The 25,046-nt window shown below is 38.3% G+C and overlaps 1 protein-coding gene across 2 annotated transcripts; it reads right to left on the bottom strand.

The window, feature by feature from the left end:
* Positions 1 to 22,940: 22,940 nt before the first annotated feature.
* Positions 22,941 to 24,523, bottom strand: LOC120205382 (RPM1-interacting protein 4-like). Of its 2 annotated transcripts, none has more exons than XM_039205272.1 (3): positions 24,380 to 24,523; positions 23,319 to 23,870; positions 22,941 to 23,192 (listed from the first exon to the last, which is right to left on the bottom strand). In XM_039205272.1, exons 1-3 carry the CDS (start codon positions 24,383 to 24,385, stop codon positions 22,944 to 22,946), a joined length of 807 nt encoding a protein of 268 aa, XP_039061203.1. In that variant the 5' UTR covers positions 24,386 to 24,523; the 3' UTR covers positions 22,941 to 22,943. The 2 variants fall into 2 exon arrangements, with proteins under 2 accessions (XP_039061203.1, XP_039061204.1); XM_039205273.1 differs by having other exon boundaries at positions 23,325 to 23,870.
* Between the last annotated feature and the right edge of the window lie 523 nt (positions 24,524 to 25,046).

Genomic DNA, 25,046 nt, shown 5'->3' with positions numbered 1-25,046 from the left:
ATTTGAGATGAGCATGATAGGGGAGCTCTCATTTTTCTTGGGATCCAAATCAGCAAAGAAATATGACATCTTCATTAATCAAGCTAAGTACGTCAAAGATATGCTCAAGAAGTTTGGACTGGAAAATGGGAAACCTCATGACACTCCAATGAGTTCATCAACAAAGCTTAACATAGATGAAGGAGGTAAATGTGTGGATGTTAAATTATATAGGTCAATGATTGGTTCTTTGCTTTATCTAACTACAAGTAGACCGGACATTATGTTTAGTGTTTGCTTATGTGCTAGATTTTAATCATGCCCTAAGGAATCACATTTACTAGGTGTTAAGAGAATCTTTAGATACCTTAAGGACACTCCTAGTTAGGACTTTGGTATCCTAGAGACTCTAGCTTTAGCTTGCATGTCTTTCTGATGCGGATTATGGAGGATGCAAATTAGATAGGAAAAGCACCTCCGGTACTTGCCAATTCCTTGAAAATATGATGATTTCTTGGTTTTCAAAGAAACAAAATTGTGTTGCATTATCTACCACTGAAGTGGAATACATTTCAGCCGGTAGTTGTTGTGCACAAGTTTTATGGATGAAACAACAACTTTTTGATTATGGAATTGAAGTATGTACCATTCCTATCAAGTGTGACAATACTAGTTCTATTTGTCTCATTAAAAATCCCATCCACACTCTAGAACTAAGCACATTGAAATAAGACATCACTTCATTAGAGACCATGTCGCTAAGGAAGATGTAATTCTAGAATTGTTGATACTTTGCACCAATTAGCGGATATCTTTAAAATACCTTTAGACAAAGAAGATTTTGGACACTTAGGAGAGAATTAGGTTTAACTGACCTATCTTCACTTAGTGTTTAAAATAATTTGAGCACTTTTAAGAATAAATGAAAAATGCTTATAATAATTTTTTTGATTGCATTCTTTACTATTAGTTAGGGGAGTTATGTTCTTGGTGAAAATTAATTTTATGTTCAAATGTAGTTTTAAGGATTAAATTGATTGATTGAACATGATTAATTTCAATACATGAGTTGCCAATACCACTAGAGCTAATTAATTTAGCATTTTGAGTGTTTAAAATTGATTTTTGACATTTTTGTGCTTAATGCATCAATACACCTAACAGTGCATCGATGCATCCCCTTGAATGTGCATCGATACACCATGAAGGTGCACCGATGCATGCCTTGAATGTGCATCGATGTATCCATCGGGTTTGGTTAAAAACCCTGATTCTCTTCTTTATTTCAAAACCCTCAAAAACACTCCCTTGCCGCCTCTTTCTCTCTAATTTCTCCTCTTACTCAAAATCAACGAAAATTTGTCGAAATCTTCGAGCTTTTCATCTCTATATCCTGCTACTATCATTAAATCGTGCAACACAACATCTCATTCTCGTCAATCCGAAATTTTCAAGGTATTTTTCTAAAAACTTATAGTTTATCATATTTTGATCTTAGGACTAGTTTTAATTAGTTCTAGGATGAACATTATATCGGGCATTGATTGTTTGATGATTTCAAACTAGATTTTACAACCAATTTCATCAAAAACTCAAAAATTTTCAATGAATTTTTGAATTTTCAAAATTAAAAAAAAACGAAAATTTGAATTTAATTTTTAAATTTGATGTTTTTGATTTAATTATGTTGTTTTCATGAAAACTATACATATTATGGTTTTTCAAAAATTATTTTCAAATAGTTTTCAAAACCTTGCCCATTAGGATCGGTTTAGAGAACCTTGAATTATTGAGGACTCAATTGAGTTTTGGGATTGATTATTGTGCATACATGTGTTTCAAATTACAGATTTCGTTCCTTATTCCGATACCTTAACCATGTCCAATCCTAAACATCCTAGGACTTCAACGAGTCGTTCAACCCTACCTCCTAATTCTGTTCCTCCTCCACCTCATAGTCTTATAGGATACTGTTTTAATATGTCTGAACGTCGTAGAGACGACTTGTACCATAGGTACATGGAGTCTTTCCAATCTTATAGAATCCGAGAAGAGCGTATTCCTTCTCTTCAAGCCATGATAGATATTGACTTCGAATACCTTCCGATTCTTAAAACTTGGAAGTTTGATAAAATGTTTCACCTCAAACCTATCGTCTATCATCAGTTAGTCCGCATTTTCTACTCTAATGCGGTATGCTTTCAAAACCAAACTCAATGTGGAACTATAGCAATTAGATCCTATCTTTTAGGCCAATATATTAATATTGACCCCGAGACTATAGCTTTCCGTTTTGGGCTAGATGATGATGAGTTATATAATGAGAATGAAACTGTGGAATATCCCTATGTTCTAAACTCTAGTGTTAGTACTCTACGATCTCATCATGATCATTTTATTCATTTGATGATCTCTTGGTGGTTTAGACAATCCGGAGGTAGGTACTCCACTCTTCGTGCTAGGGATTTATGGTGGATGCATTGTATCAAGAATAAGAACAAAATAAATCTGCCCCACATTATATTTAGTCAACTAGTGGATATCATAAACATTGTTCCTTCAAAACATGTCGAAACATTAGTTTATGGATGTCTTCTTAGTAACCTTTTTATCAAACTCGGTCTAAACGTCTCTCTCGACAATCCCATTCCTCTCCAAAACCCAATCAATCTCATTTCATTGAAGAAAGCGGATTGAAAACAAGACGAGGAAACCCGGTCTTTGGGTCTTTCGACCCGGTAAGCAAACTCCGGGAATGAGTTCTTCACGAGCTGCTCGTAGCTCCTCTCGTGCTCCTACTCCTACTCTGGCACCGGCTGCAGACAATGATCCAAAATTTCAGCAGCTTATGCAAGATATCGACGATCACGTACCAGATGATGAGCCTGCACCGGAACAAGCTCCACAAGAGGATCAAGTGCCTCCATATTTTCGTTCATTTTTGGAGACATTTGATCTATGGTATGCTTCAATCGAATCCCACTTGACTGCTACTCACGAAGCGGTAAATCATCGCTTAGACACTTTGGAAGCTCGACAGATGGAGTTTCAAAGGGAGATGCTTGCACGTATGGATGCTCTTACTCTTGAGATGCAAGCACGATTTCCTCCTTCCGATCTTTCTATGGACGAGTAGACTTTGTTTTGTTTTGGAACAACTTAGAACTTTAATTGTTAAAACACTTTGAATGCTTTGGGATTGTTTTCTTTAGTTTGACGTTTGTTTGGATTTATGATTTATATGTTTGGATTTTAAGCTTATTATCTATATTTGGTTTGGTTTTAACGTTTAATTTGAGCTTAATGTTTATTAATTTTTGCATCATTAGACATATATGACCAATTATCCTTTACATGTTTATAAATATTGTTTATGAAAACTAATGGCTAATCTCTCTTTTGATTGTGATCTTATCATCTTAATCTTATTTACTTATTATTAATTGGCTATACTTTTCAAAACCTTGTTTAAAATGTTTTTAAAGTCTTTTTGATTTAACAAAAAGGGGGAGAAGTGTAAAAGTGTTAAAGGGGAGAAGTGTAAAAGTGTTAAAAGGGAGAAGTGTTAGAGTAAGGGGAGAAATTTTTCAAAATTTTCAAATAAAATCTTAAAATTACACAAATGTTTTGTTATATCAAAAAGGGGGAGATTGTTGAAAACATTTTGATGTTTCGATATAACAAATTTAGTTTAAATAAATTTTAAGATTTTTACAAATGATTTTCTAAGTGTATTCAATTTAATTAATCGAATATCAAATTATTACTCCAAGTCTTTCAAGATCAATTTCAAACCTTACTAAATGTGTAAAATTGTGTTTTATACTTAATATATTTTTAAAACAATTTTCACAAAGTATTTTGAACCAAAATCAAGCCTAAAATCAAATTTTCAAAGTGATGCACCGATGCACCAATCCATGCATCGATGCACCATGGAATAAATTGAACATCGAATGCATTTCATGCATCGATGCACATGCCATGCATCGATGCACTCAGGGTTTTATGAAAATAACGAATGCATTTGATGCATCGATGCACTAGCCATGCATCGATGCACTCAGGCTATTTTGAAACATCGAATGCATTTTATGCATCGATGCACTCTTAGTGCACCGATGCACTAAGGGTCCAACAGTCAAAATATTTGAATTTTACACTTGATGCACCGATGCACCTTGGGTATACATCGATGCACTGACGCTCCCAACTGATTTTATTAATTGTTTTCACACTTAAACGGCTCTATTGACTCCACTAATCATCCCCAACATTCAGAATCAATTGAAGGAGTATTTAAACAAGCTTAGAAGCCATTGATCAAAAACAAGAAACAACAAGCAACTAGAATCAAAAGAGAATCAAAGAGAAAGCATCAAACTCATTGTTTGAGCACTTCAAGCCTATTTTTCATTCAATATTCATTTTGCTTTCAAGAACACTACTTGTACTCAATTGTATTCATTTTTTAGTGTTCTTTTCATTGTTCTAGAATTGTGCAAAACTTGTGAGGTTTTCCTTGTAAGTTTGCAAATTTGTGTATTTCTCTTTGAAAAAGAGTGTGCTCGAGAATTGGGGTATAATTCTTGAGGTAGTTGTAAGGTTACTCTTTGTCCTCAAAAGAAAGAACAAATTAGTGAATTTGTTGGAAAATCCTTAGTGTGGATAGCTAAGGTAGTGGACGTAGACTTTGGTTGAGAAAGTTGAACCACTCTAAATCGCTGTGCAATTTCTTTCAATTTTCTGCAAAAGCTTCCACCAATTTTTTAAATTGCCAATTCACCCCCTCTTGGTCGATTCCATCGATCGATTAACTCAACAATATTGTTTTCTTCCCAAGCTAGTAGTCCTAGATGGCCCAAAAAGATCTAAATGGATCAATTGCAACATTCTACTAGTGGATACGTCATTAATGGATTTAAAAAAAATCGCTTTTGTATTCCTTTAGCACAAACATCACAGATTTTATCATTATCAAATTTTAGTTTAGGCAACCCTCGAACTAAATCTCCTTGAACTAACCGTTGCAAAACGCTCATACTAGCATGTTCTAGTCCCCTATGCCATAACCAACTATCATGCTCATCCTTAGCAACTAGGCATAAATTAGTCATATTGACAGAATCTAAATGCACCATATATATGTTTCATATTCTATGACCAACAAGCATAATCAAAATAGATGCAATGTCAATTAATTTTGCAAACACTTAATTTAAAAATAAGACATTGTATCTTTTTTCAAATTCATCTAATCGGATTATGCTTTAATCCATTCACATACAAAACATTATGCAATGTTGATTATCAAGATTAAGAGCACATGTATAAAGTTTTTGAAAATGTTATGCATTAAAACTTTATAATATTTAAAAAAAATATGCATAAACATTAAGAAAAATTTAAGGTCAAAGTTTTGCAAAACCAAAGTTCTTGAAAAATCGACATCAATTGTTAAAGAGATATCAATTACATTTTAAAAATAATTTTGACCAAAAATTAATATGATGAACTAGAGTTTATAAAACATTACCAAAAATTACTACGTTCATCATACAATATTTTTCAACATACATGAGATAAAACATAATCATTTAGAATTATTTAACATTTAAAACCTCATGCCTCTTTAACAATTGATGTCGATTTTTCATGTGTGGCTAGAGCACCTTGAATAATCATCTTCATCACCATTGCTCCCACACACCTACAAGAGATATTTATGTAGATTTTGGTATCCAAATTGCTTTGGATCCTTGAACATTAGTTTCAATGCCTATTGTTCCTTTTGGAACCCATACTTGTCTAATTTTAAATCGTTTTCCTTTCTTTAATGGACAAGTATGTTCCTTATGACCATGATAATGACAATGTGAACACATTTTCATTATTCAACTAGATGAATTATTTAAGATGATCTCTTTTTCTTTTGTTAAACATTCAAGCTTAACTTTCAAAACAAAATTTTCTTTTTCAATACTTTCAAATTTCATTTTTGAAAGCTCTAAATCCTTCTTCAAGATTTCATTTTGATTTTCAAAATCCATTTTCGTTTCTAGAAGAAGTTTGTTTAATTTGAAAAATTTCTTTTTCAAAGTTTTCAGATTTTATTTTTGAAAGCTCTAACTCTTTTCTCAACATTTCATTTTGATTTTCCAAGTCTGTTTTACCTTTCAAAAGAAGATCCTTTTTAGCAATAAATTTAGAAATCAATTTATTGTATTTGGAGTTCATGGTCTCAAACTCCGAAAATAATTCATCATAAGCATCTTGTAACTCATTAAAGATTTTGAATTTAATCTATTTGAGTTAGAAGATACATTTGGCTCTGTGAGAGCTAATAGAGACATCACCTTTATTGGTTCTTCTTCTTCCTTGTGTCTATAGATCTCCTCAAGCTTATCCCACATCTCCTTGGCATTTGAACAAAAATAAACTCCTTTATATACATTAGGATCAATTGCACAACACAACATGTGCATAGCCTTTGTATTTTGTTGAGCTTTCTTCCGTTCTTGATCACTTCACTTCTTTTCCTTCTTCGTAGGAGAGGAATATCCTTTCTCGATTATCATCCAAGCTTCCATATCATGTGCTTGGATAAATATCATCATGAACCTCTTCCAACGACGATAATTTGTTCCATTGAAGTAAGGAGGCACGTCAATTGGTCTGGATTCTTCCATGAAGAATGAACCGGAAGTGGACGTCATCTTTATCATTTTAATTCTTCCTGAATTGACTCAAGAGGTGGTTAAACCTTCAAATGAGTGAGGCTCTGATACTAATTGTTAAGTTAATCAATTGATAGAATCGGCCAAGAGGGGGTGAATTGGCAATTGAAATTTTGGTGGAAGCTTTTGCAGAAAATTGAAAGTAATTGCATAACGATTTAGAGTTGTTTGACTTTCTCAACCAAAGTCTAAGTCCACTACCCTAGCTATCCACACTAAGGATTTTCCAACAAATTCACTAATTTTTTCTTTCTTTTGAGGCCAAAGAGATAACCTTACAACTCCCTCAAGAATATACCCTAATTCTTGAGAATACTCTTTCTCAAAGAGAAGATTACAAATTTGCAAACTTACAAGGAAATCCTCACAAGGTAGATTGTTTGCACAATTCTAGAACAAAGAAAGAACACTCAAGAATAATACAATTGAGCACAATAAGTGTTCTTGAAAGCAAAAATGAATATTGAATGAAATAGGCTTGAAAATGCTCAAACTTGAGGTTTGATGCTTTCTCTTTGATTCTATCTTGATTCTTGTTGATTGTTGTTTTTTTTTATTTATCAATGGATTCTAAGCTTGTTTAAATACTCCTTCAATTGATTATGAACTTTGGGGATGATTAGTGGAGTCAATAGAGCCGTTTAAGTGTGAAAACAATTAATAAAACAGTTGGGAGCGTCTGGTGCATCGATGCATAAGGCTAGTGCATCGGTACACTATGTGTAAAATTCAAATATTTCGACCGTTGGACCCTTAGTGCATCAGTGCACTAAGAGTTGATGCAGGGGGATCTGAGACAGATGATGCTGAGCTGTCAGATTGCACGTTGATGGCGCTGAGATACCATGAGTTGGCAGATCAGCGCAAAGGCGGGAATTGATTGTGACATGTTCCTTATTGGGGTCGTTTTGAGTATGTTTCAGTCTTTTGGCCATAACTTTGGCTACAGGTGTCAGAATCGCGCATAAGACCCCAATCCGGAAAGCTCTTTTCGACGCGCACGCTCTCCACATTGAGCTACGCTCCATGTGGCCTTTTTTTCAACCTCAAATTCTGCCGTTTTCCCCTCCGAATCACTAGATTTAGTTATTTTTTACTATTTATGGTAATATTTCGATTGTTAATTAGGAAGTCAATTTAAATCCGATTTAGACCGGATTTTTGGGAGATTGCTTATTTTATTTCGAATTTCAATTTAGAGTGATTTTCGGGATTTTGCTATTTTTGGCAAAATTCGAATAAATACGATTTTTGCTATTTTTGGCAAAATTCGAATAAAGACGATTTTTTTAGCTATAACAGTCCGGCTTGTGGACTGCTTTTGACAGTTATTGATTTTATAATATTTTATTAAACCCTAGAGACTTTTTTTCTCTGGTTTTTGGGCGAATTTTCTCTTGTGAATCGTCTGTCGGAGCTAGCCTACAGGATAATCACTATTCTGTCTGGCGTCAGTTGGTGTCAGAGCTTCAACATCTTCTTGGGAAATTTCACCAGTTTCAATGGCTGGAGGTCGTGGTCGTGGTCGTCGTGAGCAGGTTCCGAATGAGGAAGCCCAACGCCGTGATCGCAGCGTTCAGGATGTGATGATTGCGGATTTGCAGAGGCAAGTCGCAGAATTAACCCAGCGCCTAGCGGCGCAGGATTTAGAGGATCGTGAGGCCTCTGATCACGATACAAATTCCACTTTCGAAAACCCATATCACAATCGCGCAGGATTCCGGGGCGCAGGATTCCGGGAGCACCGTGGTCGGGAGGAGCGTCATGGAGACCTCGGTTTTCGGGTCGATCTCCCTGAGTTTTCTGGTACATTACAGGCCGAGGGATTCGTGGATTGGATTAATGAAGTGGAGCGTATTTTTGAATATAAGGAAGTCCCCGATCGTGTGAAAGTGAAACTGATCGCCATCAAACTCAAGGGCAGAGCATCTGCGTGGTGGGAACAGTTACGACGTTCACGAGAAAGACAGGGCAAAGCCAAGATCACTGATTGGGAGAAGATGAAAAAGAAGATGAAGGGCCACTTCCTTCCCTTCGGCTACACGCAAACCTTATTTCAGCGACTTCATGCGTTGAGGCAGGGCGCGCGATCAGTCGATGATTACACGGAGGAGTTTTACCAATTGGTCGCCCGGAACGATTTATCTGAGACGGAGGAGCAGATGGTGGCGCGATATTTGGGGGGTTTACGCCAGCCCTTGCAAGATGTCCTCAGCCTTCATTCATTGTGGAGTGTTTCAGAAGCATACCAGCGTGCACTTGCTGTTGAAAAACAGCAAAACAGGAGACCAGTGATCAGGAGCGATCACAACAGTCGACCAGTTCGCCCTCAAGAGTCCCGTCCTGCTCAGCAGCCACCGCAGGGTAATTCTAACCCTACTATTAGATGTTTTCGTTGTGGTGAACAAGGGCATAGGGCGACTGATTGCAGGAAGCCTGCTAGTCAAAAGGGCAAAAATTTGTTGATTGAGGAAAACATGGAAGACGAGAATGAGGAGATTGGCGAACCCGTGTATGACGATGATGAGACTGATGATGTGCTATATGGAGATGGTCATGAGACTCTGGTCGTTCGCAAGAGTCTACTTACCCCCAAGGGCGATTCAGGGACGATTGGTTGAGAACCAATATTTTCCACACGACTTGCACAGTTGCAGATAAAGTCTGCAAAATGATCATTGACAGCGGCAGTTGTGAGAATGTAGTGTCCGAGGAGGTGTCCAGAAATTGCAGTTGAAGACGGACCGTCATCCTAAGCCATACAAGTTGTCATGGCTAAATAAAGACAGTGAGGTAACAGTTGATAGGCGATGCCTGGTGTCTTTTTCAATTGGTAGAAAATATTTTGATAATGCCTGGTGTGATGTTGTGTCTATGGATGCGTGTCATATATTGTTGGGTCGACCTTGGCAGTATGATCGCAGTGTCATTCATGATGGACGGAAGAATACATATTCCCTTAGCATCAAGGGAAAAAAGATTGTGTTGGCACCCCGGCGGGAAGGACTTACTCCTACCCCAGTAACCCATAATACTAATCTGCTTTCTATGTCCAGGTTTTTAGATGAGATTGAGCATGGCGACGTGGTCTATGCCTTGCTACCTTGCGAGAACAATGCAGTAGACGTGGATACAGATTTACCAGTAGAGGTGCAGCGGTTGCTAGCAGAATTCTCTAACTTGATGCCAGAGGATCTTCCTCCTGGACTACCACCTATGAGGGATATTCAGCATCAAATTGACCTTGTTCCTGGGTCAAGTTTGCCAAATCGACCAGCATATCGCCTCAGTCCCAAGGAGGCCGAAGAGTTGCAGCGACAGGTGGAAGAGTTGTTGGAGAGGGGCTATATCCGAGAGAGTATGAGCCCATGTGCAGTCCCTGCTCTGTTAGTGCCAAAGAAAGATGGTTCTTGGCGTATGTGTGTTGACAGCCGAGCGATCAACAGAATTACAGTGAAGTACCGGTTTCCAATTCCCCGTCTAGATGATATGTTGGATCAGCTATCTGGTTCTAAGATCTTCTCAAAAATTGACCTTAAGAGCGGCTACCACCAAATCAGAATAAGGCCTGGAGATGAGTGGAAGACGGCGTTTAAAACGCCACAAGGGTTGTATGAGTGGATGGTCATGCCTTTTGGGTTATCCAATGCGCCCAGTACATTCATGAGATTTATGCATCAGGTCTTGCGGCCTTTTATGGGGAAATTTGTTGTAGTTTACTTCGATGATATCCTCGTTTATAGTCCGACATGGACTTCACACTTCGATCACCTCCGTGCTGTTTTTGAGATGCTGAAACGGAGTGCTTGTTTGTCAATCAAAAGAAGTGTTCTTTCTTCACTACTTCTGTGACTTTTCTTGGTTTTGTTGTGTCTACTGATGGTGTTCATGCAGATCAGTCAAAAATAGATGCAGTCTTGGAGTGGCCCAGACCAAGAACATTACATGACATCCGAAGTTTCCATGGCTTGGCGTCTTTTTACCGTCGATTCATTAGAAATTTCAGTACTCTGATCGCCCCTATCACAGAGTGCCTCAAGGGGCGTGATTTCCAGTGGTCTGAGGAGGCAGAGGCCAGTTTTCAACTGGTCAAGCAGAAGATGACCGAGGCTCCAGTTTTGGCACTTCCAGATTTTGACAAAGTGTTCGAGGTAAATTGTGATGCATCTGGCGTTGGCATTGGTGGTGTTCTGAGTCAGGCAGGTCGTCCGGTTGCTTTTTTCAGTGAGAAGCTATCGGATCAAAGAAAATTATTCCACTTATGATCTGGAGTTCTATGCCATAGTTCAGTCCCTGAAGCATTGGCGTCACTACCTAGTACAGAAGGAGTTTATTCTGTTTACCGATCATGAGGCCTTGAAGTACATCAATGGCCAACACAAGCTGAGTAGACGTCATGCCAAGTGGGTAGCATACTTGCAAGAATTCACTTTTACGCTGAGGCACCAAGCAGGGAGTTTGAACCGCGTCGCAGATGCCCTGAGCCGTCGTACCTTACTTCTCACCACCATGAGTACTAAAGTTGCAGGATTTGAGACGTTCACATATATGTATGCAGCTGATCCTTCCTTTGGAAGGATATTTCAGGAGGTAACTGAGGGTCACCGTCATGATTTTGTTTTGCATAATGGGTATCTGTTTCGTGGATTACAATTGTGCATTCCAGATTGTTCATTGAGGCAGCAAATTATAAGTGAACTCCATAATGAGGGACACTTTGGCCGAGATAAGACATTGGCCCTTATCTCTTCTGAATTTTATTGGCCCAAGTTGACTAGTGATGTGGCCCATTATGTGGACCGTTGTTATGTGTGCCAGCGATCTAAGGGAGTTCTCACCAATGCGGGATTGTACACTCCCTTACCTGTTCCTGAAGCTCCTTGGTTCGATGTCAGCATGGATTTTGTACTAGGCTTACCCCGCACCCAAAGGGCCTCTGATTCTATCTTTGTTGTGGTTGACAGGTTTTCCAAGATGGCTCATTTTGTAGCTTGCAGAAAGACTATGGATGCTGACCGGATTGCCCATCTCTATTTCAAGGAGATTGTGCGTTTACATGGTGTTCCTCGATCCATCACTTCAGATCGTGATACTAAGTTCATCAGTCATTTCTGGAAGAGCCTGTGGGGGAAACTGGGAACGCAGTTGAATTTCAGTAGCGCCTACCACCCCCAGACGGATGGCCAGACTGAGGTGGTGAACCGAAGTTTGGGAAACCTTTTAAGGTGTTTGGCAGGAACGAAGCCGAAGCAGTGGGATTTGGCATTGCCTCAGGCAGAATTTGCCTACAACAGATCAAAAAACAGAACCACAGTTTAAGCCCATTTGAGATTGTCTATGGTCAGAACCCATCCGGGTGTTGGACTTAGCCCCTATTCCACGTATAGGACGTTTCAGTCCTAAAGCAGATGAGATGGCAAAGTATCTTCGGGGTATCCATGAGCAGGTGAAACAGACCATTCATGAGAGCAATACCAAGTACAAGACTCGGGTCGACAATCATCGTCGTCAGGTACTTTTTGATGTTGGTGATTTTGTTTGGGCTGTATTAACTCGTGATCGTTTTCCTGTTGGTGAGTATAATAAGCTTAAGGATCGGAAGATTGGACCTTGTGAGGTCGTGCAGAAGATCAATGATAATGCTTACAGGTTGCGACTTCCCAGTCACTTGAAGACTTCTGATGTCTTTAATGTGAAGCACCTGAGTCATTGTTTTGTGGATCCTGATGACACTACTCTGAACTCGAGGACGAGTTCTTTCCAACCCGGGGCGACTGATGCAGGGGGATCTGAGACAGATGATGCTGAGCTGTCAGATTGCACGTTGATGGCGCTGAGATACCATGATTGGCAGATCAGCGCAAAGGCGGGAATTGATTGTGACATGTTCCTTATTGGGGTCGTTTTGAGTATGTTTCAGTCTTTTGGCCATAACTTTGGCTACAGGTGTCGAATCGCGCATAAGACCCCAATCCGGAAAGCTCTTTTCGACGCGCACGCTCTCCACATTGAGCTACGCTCCATGTGGCCTTTTTTTCAACCTCAAATTCTGCCGTTTTCCCCTCCGAATCACTAGATTTAGTTATTTTTTACTATTTATGGTAATATTTCGATTGTTAATTAGGAAGTCAATTTAAATCCGATTTAGACCGGATTTTTGGGAGATTGCTTATTTTATTTCGAATTTCAATTTAGAGTGATTTTCGGGATTTTGCTATTTTTGGCAAAATTCGAATAAATACGATTTTGCTATTTTTGGCAAAATTCGAATAAAGACGATTTTTTTAGCTATAACAGTCCGGCTTGTGGACTGCTTTTGACAGTTATTGATTTTATAATATTTTATTAAACCCTAGAGACTTTTTTTCTCTGGTTTTTGGGCGAATTTTCTCTTGTGAATCGTCTGTCGGAGCTAGCCTACAGGATAATCACTATTCTGTCTGGCGTCAGTTGGTGTCAGAGCTTCAACATCTTCTTGGGAAATTTCACCAGTTTCAATGGCTGGAGGTCGTGGTCGTGGTCGTCGTGAGCAGGTTCCGAATGAGGAAGCCCAACGCCGTGATCGCAGCGTTCAGGATGTGATGATTGCGGATTTGCAGAGGCAAGTCGCAGAATTAACCCAGCGCCTAGCGGCGCAGGATTTAGAGGATCGTGAGGCCTCTGATCACGATACAAATTCCACTTTCGAAAACCCATATCACAATCGCGCAGGATTCCGGGGCGCAGGATTCCGGGAGCACCGTGGTCGGGAGGAGCGTCATGGAGACCTCGGTTTTCGGGTCGATCTCCCTGAGTTTTCTGGTACATTACAGGCCGAGGGATTCGTGGATTGGATTAATGAAGTGGAGCGTATTTTTGAATATAAGGAAGTCCCCGATCGTGTGAAAGTGAAACTGATCGCCATCAAACTCAGGGCAGAGCATCTGCGTGGTGGGAACAGTTACGACGTTCACGAGAAAGACAGGGCAAAGCCAAGATCACTGATTGGGAGAAGATGAAAAAGAAGATGAAGGGCCACTTCCTTCCCTTCGGCTACACGCAAACCTTATTTCAGCGACTTCATGCGTTGAGGCAGGGCGCGCGATCAGTCGATGATTACACGGAGGAGTTTTACCAATTGGTCGCCCGGAACGATTTATCTGAGACGGAGGAGCAGATGGTGGCGCGATATTTGGGGGGTTTACGCCAGCCCTTGCAAGATGTCCTCAGCCTTCATTCATTGTGGAGTGTTTCAGAAGCATACCAGCGTGCACTTGCTGTTGAAAAACAGCAAAACAGGAGACCAGTGATCAGAGCGATCACAACAGTCGACCAGTTCGCCCTCAAGAGTCCCGTCCTGCTCAGCAGCCACCGCAGGGTAATTCTAACCCTACTATTAGATGTTTTCGTTGTGGTGAACAAGGGCATAGGGCGACTGATTGCAGGAAGCCTGCTAGTCAAAAGGGCAAAAATTTGTTGATTGAGGAAAACGTGGAAGACGAGAATGAGGAGATTGGCGAACCCGTGTATGACGATGATGAGACTGATGATGTGCTATATGGAGATGGTCATGAGACTCTGGTCGTTCGCAAGAGTCTACTTACCCCCAAGGGCGATTCAGGGGACGATTGGTTGAGAACCAATATTTTCCACACGACTTGCACAGTTGCAGATAAAGTCTGCAAAATGATCATTGACAGCGGCAGTTGTGAGAATGTAGTGTCCGAGGAGGTTGTCCAGAAATTGCAGTTGAAGACGGACCGTCATCCTAAGCCATACAAGTTGTCATGGCTAAATAAAGACAGTGAGGTAACAGTTGATAGGCGATGCCTGGTGTCTTTTTCAATTGGTAGAAAATATTTGATAATGCCTGGTGTGATGTTGTGTCTATGGATGCGTGTCATATTGTTGGGTCGACCTTGGCAGTATGATCGCAGTGTCATTCATGATGGACGGAAGAATACATATTCCCTTAGCATCAAGGGAAAAAAGATTGTGTTGGCACCCCGGCGGGAAGGACTTACTCCTACCCCAGTAACCCATAATACTAATCTGCTTTCTATGTCCAGGTTTTTAGATGAGATTGAGCATGGCGACGTGGTCTATGCCTTGCTACCTTGCGAGAACAATGCAGTAGACGTGGATACAGATTTACCAGTAGAGGTGCAGCGGTTGCTAGCAGAATTCTCTAACTTGATGCCAGAGGATCTTCCTCCTGGACTACCACCTATGAGGGATATTCAGCATCAAATTGACCTTGTTCCTGGGTCAAGTTTGCCAAATCGACCAGCATATCGCCTCAGTCCCAAGGAGGCCGAAGAGTTGCAGCGACAGGTGGAAGAGTTGTTGGAGAGGGGCTATATCCGAGAGAGTATGAGCCCATGTGCAGTCCCTGCTCTGTTAGTGCCAAGAAAGATGGTTCTTGGCGTATGTGTGTTGACAGCCGAGCGATCAACAGAATTACAGTGAAGTACCGGTTTCCAATTCCCCGTCTAGATGATATGTTGGATCAGCTATCTGGTTCTAAGATCTTCTCAAAATTGACCTTAAGAGCGGCTACCACCAAATCAGAATAAGGCCTGGAGATGAGTGGAAGACGGCGTTTAAAACGCCACAAGGGTTGTATGAGTGGATGGTCATGCCTTTTGGGTTATCCAATGCGCCCAGTACATTCATGAGATTTATGCATCAGGTCTTGCGGCCTTTTATGGGGAAATTTGTTGTAGTTTACTTCGATGATATCCTCGTTTATAGTCCGACATGGACTTCACACTTCGATCACCTCCGTGCTGTTTTTGAGATGCTGAAAACGGAGTGCTTGTTTGTCAATCAAAAGAAGTGTTCTTTCTTCACTACTTCTGTGACTTTTCTTGGTTTTGTTGTGTCTACTGATGGTGTTCATGCAGATCAGTCAAAATAGATGCAGTCTTGGAGTGGCCCAGACCAAGAACATTACATGACATCCGAAGTTTCCATGGCTTGGCGTCTTTTTACCGTCGATTCATTAGAAATTTCAGTACTCTGATCGCCCCTATCACAGAGTGCCTCAAGGGGCGTGATTTCCAGTGGTCTGAGGAGGCAGAGGCCAGTTTTCAACTGGTCAAGCAGAAGATGACCGAGGCTCCAGTTTTGGCACTTCCAGATTTTGACAAAGTGTTCGAGGTAAATTGTGATGCATCTGGCGTTGGCATTGGTGGTGTTCTGAGTCAGGCAGGTCGTCCGGTTGCTTTTTTCAGTGAGAAGCTATCGGGATCAAAGAAAAATTATTCCACTTATGATCTGGAGTTCTATGCCATAGTTCAGTCCCTGAAGCATTGGCGTCACTACCTAGTACAGAAGGAGTTTATTCTGTTTACCGATCATGAGGCCTTGAAGTACATCAATGGCCAACACAAGCTGAGTAGACGTCATGCCAAGTGGGTAGCATACTTGCAAGAATTCACTTTTACGCTGAGGCACCAAGCAGGGAGTTTGAACCGCGTCGCAGATGCCCTGAGCCGTCGTACCTTACTTCTCACCACCATGAGTACTAAAGTTGCAGGATTTGAGACGTTCACATATATGTATGCAGCTGATCCTTCCTTTGGAAGGATATTTCAGGAGGTAACTGAGGGTCACCGTCATGATTTTGTTTTGCATAATGGGTATCTGTTTCGTGGATTACAATTGTGCATTCCAGATTGTTCATTGAGGCAGCAAATTATAAGTGAACTCCATAATGAGGGACACTTTGGCCGAGATAAGACATTGGCCCTTATCTCTTCTGAATTTTATTGGCCCAAGTTGACTAGTGATGTGGCCCATTATGTGGACCGTTGTTATGTGTGCCAGCGATCTAAGGGAGTTCTCACCAATGCGGGATTGTACACTCCCTTACCTGTTCCTGAAGCTCCTTGGTTCGATGTCAGCATGGATTTTGTACTAGGCTTACCCCGCACCCAAAGGGCCTCTGATTCTATCTTTGTTGTGGTTGACAGGTTTTCCAAGATGGCTCATTTTGTAGCTTGCAGAAAGACTATGGATGCTGACCGGATTGCCCATCTCTATTTCAAGGAGATTGTGCGTTTACATGGTGTTCCTCGATCCATCACTTCAGATCGTGATACTAAGTTCATCAGTCATTTCTGGAAGAGCCTGTGGGGGAAACTGGGAACGCAGTTGAATTTCAGTAGCGCCTACCACCCCCAGACGGATGGCCAGACTGAGGTGGTGAACCGAAGTTTGGGAAACCTTTTAAGGTGTTTGGCAGGAACGAAGCCGAAGCAGTGGGATTTGGCATTGCCTCAGGCAGAATTTGCCTACAACAGATCAAAAAACAGAACCACAGGTTTAAGCCCATTTGAGATTGTCTATGGTCAGAACCCATCCGGGGTGTTGGACTTAGCCCCTATTCCACGTATAGGACGTTTCAGTCCTAAAGCAGATGAGATGGCAAAGTATCTTCGGGGTATCCATGAGCAGTGAAACAGACCATTCATGAGAGCAATACCAAGTACAAGACTCGGGTCGACAATCATCGTCGTCAGGTACTTTTTGATGTTGGTGATTTTGTTTGGGCTGTATTAACTCGTGATCGTTTTCCTGTTGGTGAGTATAATAAGCTTAAGGATCGGAAGATTGGACCTTGTGAGGTCGTGCAGAAGATCAATGATAATGCTTACAGGTTGCGACTTCCCAGTCACTTGAAGACTTCTGATGTCTTTAATGTGAAGCACCTGAGTCATTGTTTTGTGGATCCTGATGACACTACTCTGAACTCGAGGACGAGTTCTTTCCAACCCGGGGCGACTGATGCAGGGGGATCTGAGACAGATGATGCTGAGCTGTCAGATTGCACGTTGATGGCGCTGAGATACCATGAGTTGGCAGATCAGCGCAAAGGCGGGAATTGATTGTGACATGTTCCTTATTGGGGTCGTTTTGAGTATGTTTCAGTCTTTTGGCCATAACTTTGGCTACAGGTGTCAGAATCGCGCATAAGACCCCAATCCGGAAAGCTCTTTTCGACGCGCACGCTCTCCACATTGAGCTACGCTCCATGTGGCCTTTTTTTCAACCTCAAATTCTGCCGTTTTCCCCTCCGAATCACTAGATTTAGTTATTTTTTACTATTTATGGTAATATTTCGATTGTTAATTAGGAAGTCAATTTAAATCCGATTTAGACCGGATTTTTGGGAGATTGCTTATTTTATTTCGAATTTCAATTTAGAGTGATTTTCGGGATTTTGCTATTTTTGGCAAAATTCGAATAAATACGATTTTTGCTATTTTTGGCAAAATTCGAATAAAGACGATTTTTTTAGCTATAACAGTCCGGCTTGTGGACTGCTTTTGACAGTTATTGATTTTATAATATTTTATTAAACCCTAGAGACTTTTTTTCTCTGGTTTTTGGGCGAATTTTCTCTTGTGAATCGTCTGTCGGAGCTAGCCTACAGGATAATCACTATTCTGTCTGGCGTCAAGAGTGCATCGATGCATGAAGTGCATTCGCTGTTTCAAACAAGCCTGAGTGCATCGATGCATGGTCTGTGCATCGATGCATAAAATGCATTCGATGTTTTCATAAAACCTGAGTGCATCGATGCATAAAATGCATTTGATGTTCAATTTATTCAATGGTTCATCGATGCATGGATTGGTGCATCGGTACACTCTTTTGAAAAATTGATTTTAGGCTCGTTTTTTGTTCGAAATACTTTGTGAAAATTGTTTCAAAAATATTTTAAGATTAAAACACAATTTTACACTTTAGTAAGGATTAAATTTGATCTTTGAAAGACTTGGAGTAATATTTTGATATTCAAGAAATTAAATCGAATATACTTAGAAAATCATTTGTAAAATCTTAAAATTCATTTATACTTAATTTGTTATATCGAAACATTAAAATGTTTTCAACAAAATGGCTGACACCAAAAGTTTGAAGATGTTTGTGACAACCAATAGCAGTAATAAACCTTTTTGTTACAAAAAAACTGCAACAGTTGTGGTTATGAAACGAATTGACTAGCTATATCAGTATTAAGGGTCGACTCTAAGGGGAGCACCATGAGTAAGGGTCAGTGTTCGATCAAGTCGAGTCAAAAAATTTTGAGTTATTCGTGTTGACGAGTCCTATTTTACAACTCGGAGTTGACTTGAAATTTTTTCATGTCGAGTTTATAAAATTCGTGTTGAGTCAAATTTTTGAGTTTATGATTAAATTTAATTATCAATATTTATAATATTATGATATTATTTGATTTCAATTTAAATGGTTTATTATGGTCATATACAATACATATATATATAACAATCCATTCATGTGTGATTTTTGATAATAAAACAAACAATACATGTATATTTCTTTCATATGTGATATACATATATCATACAGAATTAAGAGACTCGACTCTTCGACCACTAATTACTAAAAATTTTGAGTTATTCGAGTTGTATTTTACAACTCGATTTGAACTTGAAATTTTTTCGAATCGAGTCGAGTTTATGAAATTACAATTCGAATTCATTTCTAGTCAAGTCAAGTTTTTCTTAGCCCTAACTATGAGCAACTGCTCAGGCCCCTAATTTTTTATATTTATCATTAGGACCCCCAATTTTTTATATTTATAATTAGGGTCCCTAATTTTATAATTTCATAAAATATTTAGTTTTTTACCCTCTTTTTCATTCTCTTATTAACTCATTCAATTTTGAATTAAATTTAATCATATTTTTCTTTATTTTACCAAATCTTACTCTTCAATTTATCAAATATTCTTTAATTTTTAGTCCTCTTCAATCTCAATCTAACAATAAAATAATATACAATTCTTTTTATTTATTTATTATTCAAAATCAAGCTATGTATCATACAAACATTTAAATTTTTTATATTTATTCTCTCTTAGTGGTATTTAAGGTATTTTCTTAATAAAATAATAAAATTAATGTGTTTTCATAAAATTTAATCATTTTTCTATGAGTTATTTATGCAATATTAAATTAATTGTTCAAAGTAATGAAATATACTTTCACTTTATAAAGGCATATTTTTGAGTTTTTGCTTAGGACCCAAAAATGTCCGAGACGGCTCTGTCAATATTAAGCAAACAACAAACACCATAAACAGTAAGAAACTTTGGGATTAAGGAGTTTAGGAGTTTTTAGATTTCATGTATATTTGTGGTGTAGGAAATAGAAAAATGGTGCCAAAACGAGGGAAGAATTCGAACCAGAAGGGACGTGGCTGCCGGTGAAGTTATCGATGTTAGAACCAAAATCATAATAAATATGAAAAGCAACCAGGATCAAATCATCAAGAATAAATGTACTAGATGCGGAAGCGTACATGAATTAATTAATAGGTTGAAATTCTTGAATCTTCCTTTGGTTGTGATACTCCAAGAAGATAGTTTGTATAAATTCTATGGCGAGATCAGAGTAAATACAATATTATCTATTTCTTTGGGACCATAACCCCTTTATATAGCTGATTTAAGAATAGTTATTGTATGTACTTATAACTCTATCCCTCGTTAAATTATAAATACAACTTTAATAATATTATATTTTTATTTTCACGACACTTCTAATAGTTTTATAAATATATGTCCGAATTTTAATCCAAAAATCGAAGAGCTACAAGGTGCATCTTCAACCTTTTTCCTTCCCCCACTTGGGTCTTTTGTCTGCATTTTAGAAGATCCATAACATGGAAAGGGCTGGGGTACTGGAACTGTGAGCATTTACATCAAAGTGACAACTTCTTTGCCTGGTGGTTTTCTTTTATCTCGCCCTGTAAAACTTGTTGCTCTTGGCCGTGCTGATCGGAACGAACGTGTGCTTATAGTTTTCTTAACATCTGTTGTTTCATGCTGAAAGCTAATTCATCTTCTACGATTTCAGCAAGTGGGTTATGATGAACCAAGACATTAGGCGGCTGCAGAAAGTGGTGATGTCAAGGAAGAATATCTCGCCTTCTTTCCACGACAACCACGGTACGTGTTTTCCCTTACCTGGAGGGCTAAAGAGATCCCATCACATTGGAATACCAACAAGATGATGTGGTTGATTCGCTTACTAGTCCGGAACTAGCGGAGGCTACTGAAACCGTTTCAGTGCTTCATGGAACAAATGGGTTCTCAACTGCTACTACAAGAGAAGACCAGCCTCTTGAGATTGTATGGTAATGGGCAGGAAATAAACCAAGGTCGTGCGGAATGGAGAAAGAAATCTACTAGACAAGGCCGAGCCTTCCAAATTCATTCAATAAAGGGGACGGATCACAAAGTTGCAATATGCTATTTCCCTACTACAACCTGTTGCAGAAGCAGATGATGATCCTTCCATGCGTTTGCTGCTTTGGATCATAAACATTGTCTTCAAACATTTTATATAATCACATTTTTCTATATCACTGGGTTTCATATATGAAATGAATCGTTGGAGAATGGTTTACCCTAATCTACATTCTTCGAACCTCGGGTAAGTGTGTGATGAGGTTAACGTAACGAAGGAAAAGAAAGTCGTATACTGACAACATAAGCACGGAAAAAATGTTCACCAAACAGAGTACAATGTTTATCATCAAAGAAGACTAGCACACAAGTGGTGATGATAAACCGTAGTTTGACAGAAATTACTCTGCTTTGAAGGAGGCCCCTCATTGGTATTTACAATATTCCACACACAGAATGAATCCATGGGTTAGCAGTCTTATTTCCTGCACCATGGAAGGCAGTAGGCATGTAAACGAACCGAACGCACACGAACGGAGGTATGTTCATGTTCGTTCATTTAATAAATAGACAAACATAAACGAACACGAACATAAACGAACAAAATTTTTTTTGTTCATGTTCGTTTATTAAGAAATATAACTTGTTCATGTTCGTTCATTTAATAAATAAACGAACATAAACGAACACGAACATAAACGAACATGAACATAAATGAACACGAACATAAACGAACATCAACGTTGGAGACCCTACCTTCCATTATTCTTTCATGAAAAATAGTTGACAATGCAAATCAACCAAATCTACAGTGATAAATAGTGTAAGAACTGATTAGCAGTGATGAAATGTTTGAAGATATCAAATATTTCGATCAATCTTTTAAAAATATTAAATGATTCACACGATTTTAATTTAACGCTATAACATTTATCTTAGTGGTCAATGATTACATATGAACAATCATTTTACACTACGTTATTCTAATAAATTTGCCGGCTAAAAGTTTTATGACATTAATGTCAGAATTTAGTGAGGTTTGTTAATAATGGTCATTTTCGTTGGCAGAGTAAAAAATTTAACAGCATGAAGATTTCGAACGGTACAAATTGGATTACAAGACAATAACATAGATCCGAAATCCCTTCGATGCTACATATCGTAACTGATATTATTGCTAAACCACCATTCAAAATTTTAACGTACCTAAAGTGTGCTCCACAACTAAAGGTCACACAAGACTATGAAAACAAAAGTTCATTGTCAAAGTGTTTTTTCTACTTATTAATGGGTTCTTCCTGTCAAACCCATTATTTCCGCTATTACACTCTTTTTCAAAAATTGCATAGAAACTTTTGTTTTGTTTTCTGGCAAATTCTATATATTTTTCTCTTTACTGATACTCATATACTTCCGATTGTTACCTTTATCTTCCCATCTATTTCTATAAAGAAATATGATGTTTTCTTGAGTTTTAGATGTAATGATACCCGCAATAACTTTACATATCAACTATTAAGCCAAATAAAACAGAGAAAGAGATGAAAACAAACCTGTAAAACTTCATATTGCATTATAATATAAATTGTTTTGAAGCTTTCAGCGATCGTTTCCAAATAAATTGGGTTAATTATAGAGTTGGTCATCAGAATATCAGATTAATTAATATTTTTAAAATACTTACAAATTGATCACCAAAATTGATTTAAGAAGATTGGGTTAAACATAAATGAAAGAACATAAACGAACATAATCGAACGAACATAAACGAACATAACCGAACGAACATAACCGAACGTTCACGAACGTAAATGAACGAACGAGACCTATGCTCATGTTCGTTCATTTAATTAAACGAACACAAAATCTTGTTCATGTTCGTTTATTTAATAAATAAACGCACATAACGAACTTCCCGCCGCACGGTTCATGAACGGTTCGCTGAACGTTCAGTTCATTTACAGGCCTAGAAGGCAGCAACCCTGGAGGAAAAAGAGATGCAAGAAATGGATATAATTAGGAACTCATATAAGATTCGTAGCAACCACAGTCATTGGACAGATTCCCGAACAACATACCTTAGCGTTGCTGTTAGCTGGTTTCCGGTTCCGAGCAGTGCGGTATGGAGATTGCTGACCCGGCATGTCTGGTACCCTACCCCCGTTGTTCCTCTCTTCTCGCACCTTGTTGAAAATATGAGTATAACCATCGGCTGATGCCGGGTTATTCTCGTCCCAATCACCGAATTTCGGAACAGCAGCACCTTCATCGGGCTGGCGTATCAGATTGTTAGCAACAAGTTCTAAGACAATAACGAGGTTCAAATGAAGAGAAATCCATTTATTTTCAAGTTTATGCTATTTATGACAAAATGAAATGACTTGAAAAAGAGAATTTACACTGACATCGCCTCTAGTACTTGGCCTCATTCTGGACCTCGTGGTAGTGCCATGGCTACTATCGCATGAATTCTTTCCTTCCCATGCAGGTGATGCCATGTTACCTATCCCCGCAGCCCTTGCATGGTGGAGTGGTGATTTATCTATGCTGTTTTTGGATCCAACCCTTGGTCTCGTAGCTTGTTTTGGGCCTTCACAACCATTACGTGAAGGTGTAGTGTCCCCGGAAGCTTTGCGGTTGGCATTGTAGTGACGTGCGGGAGAGTCTACATATTGTTCGAGGTCACCTTCTTCCCTGCTCCTTCCACGCTCATGTCCCCTTCTAACAGGTCCATGTCCTACCGGTTCATCCAGTTCAGCTTTCGTTTTTGATGCCGGAGGAGCTCTAGTCAGAGCTGCATTATCATGATCCGAGTCGGAGTTCTGTTGGGAATCATTCGCCTTTACAATCTTTCCACCGGTTCGACCCTTACGGGCCTTGTCAAAATAAGCTGTGTAGGGAACATCCTCTTCACCTTCCCAATTGCCAAACTGGGGTACATGAGATCGTTGCTAAAACCAAAATCCAACAATCAAAATTAGAAAGAACATGAAATCCTTACACATATTATTGGATGCTTTAAGTTCTGTTTCCATTATCAAACTAAAAAAACCACAAAATTTTACATGGCAAATTGATGCATAGTTGGGAAAAGAACACAACAAATTCCCAGATCAGAACATTCAAAGCCAAATGATATATGCAAGTTCATCAACCACTTATGAGCCTATAAATAAAAGACCAGAATCTCAGTATCGCAAGTTCATATCTCTAAATCAATTACCTAAAAGAAAAGTGTTAGCAATACAGAATAATCTCAATAGATCATATAAAACTTAATTAAATAACAAACAAGGGGAAAAAGGTACAGTCTTGCTTAGCTTAGGTTTAGCACAATCAAAAAGCAAAATGAATTTACATACTTTTCAGTTTTAATTTTTTTTTTCTAAAATTTTCTTCAGAAACAAACAGAAAATCATGTATACTGAAACAAAAAAAAAAAATTAAGATAATTACTTACTGCCATCAGCAAACTTGAGAAAGAACACCCAGAACCCCCGAAAGAACAACAAAAATAGAAGCTTATTTTTATTTATCAAACATCTGCAGAACAAACCCAGATAAATAAATAAAAACACAACTTTTTTATAGGAACCCTTCAATTAAAATTCAAAGACAGAAAAAGAAATAGAGAGATAAAGAAAGCTTTTAGTGAGAAAACCAGAGGATTCAGAGAGTAAAAAATTAAGAAAATCACTCAAATATTTTTTAAAAAATTATTTTTAAAAAAATATTTTAATTTTTTAAAAAATAATTTTATGAGTTGAAAAGTTTAATAGTATTAATTTATATAAGCATATTAAAGTATTTATTTATGTTTCTTGGTAATGTAGAATAAAAACTAAAATATATATTTTTTAAATTTTTTATCTTTATACCTAATGAATTTCATTTATACACTATTGTTAAATTACATTATATTAATATTTATTATTAAGATTTATATTGATTAAGATTAGTTATTTTTTATATGTTAATATATTTAAATATTTATTTTTTTAATTATGAGTTTAAAAAAATTTAAGTAACACAAATTAAAAATATTTTACTGACATATAAATGTATTATTTATTAAATATGATTAATTAGATTATTATGTGATCACAATTGTATGATTATATAACTTA

This window comes from Hibiscus syriacus, unplaced genomic scaffold (assembly GCF_006381635.1).
Source record: "Hibiscus syriacus cultivar Baekdansim isolate YM2019G1 unplaced genomic scaffold, ASM638163v2 tig00012395_pilon, whole genome shotgun sequence".
Lineage (NCBI taxonomy): Eukaryota > Viridiplantae > Streptophyta > Magnoliopsida > Malvales > Malvaceae > Hibiscus > Hibiscus syriacus.
The sequence above is the reverse complement of the archived record's forward strand: the minus strand, read 5'-3'. Positions and strand labels throughout refer to the sequence as shown.

Excerpts from the sequence above, each read along its gene's own strand:
- LOC120205382 (XM_039205272.1), bottom strand. Across the intron at positions 23,193-23,318 it reads GTACTAGAGGCGATGTCAGT|CCCGATGAAGGTGCTGCTGT; the intron begins GTAAATTCTCTT and ends CTGATACGCCAG.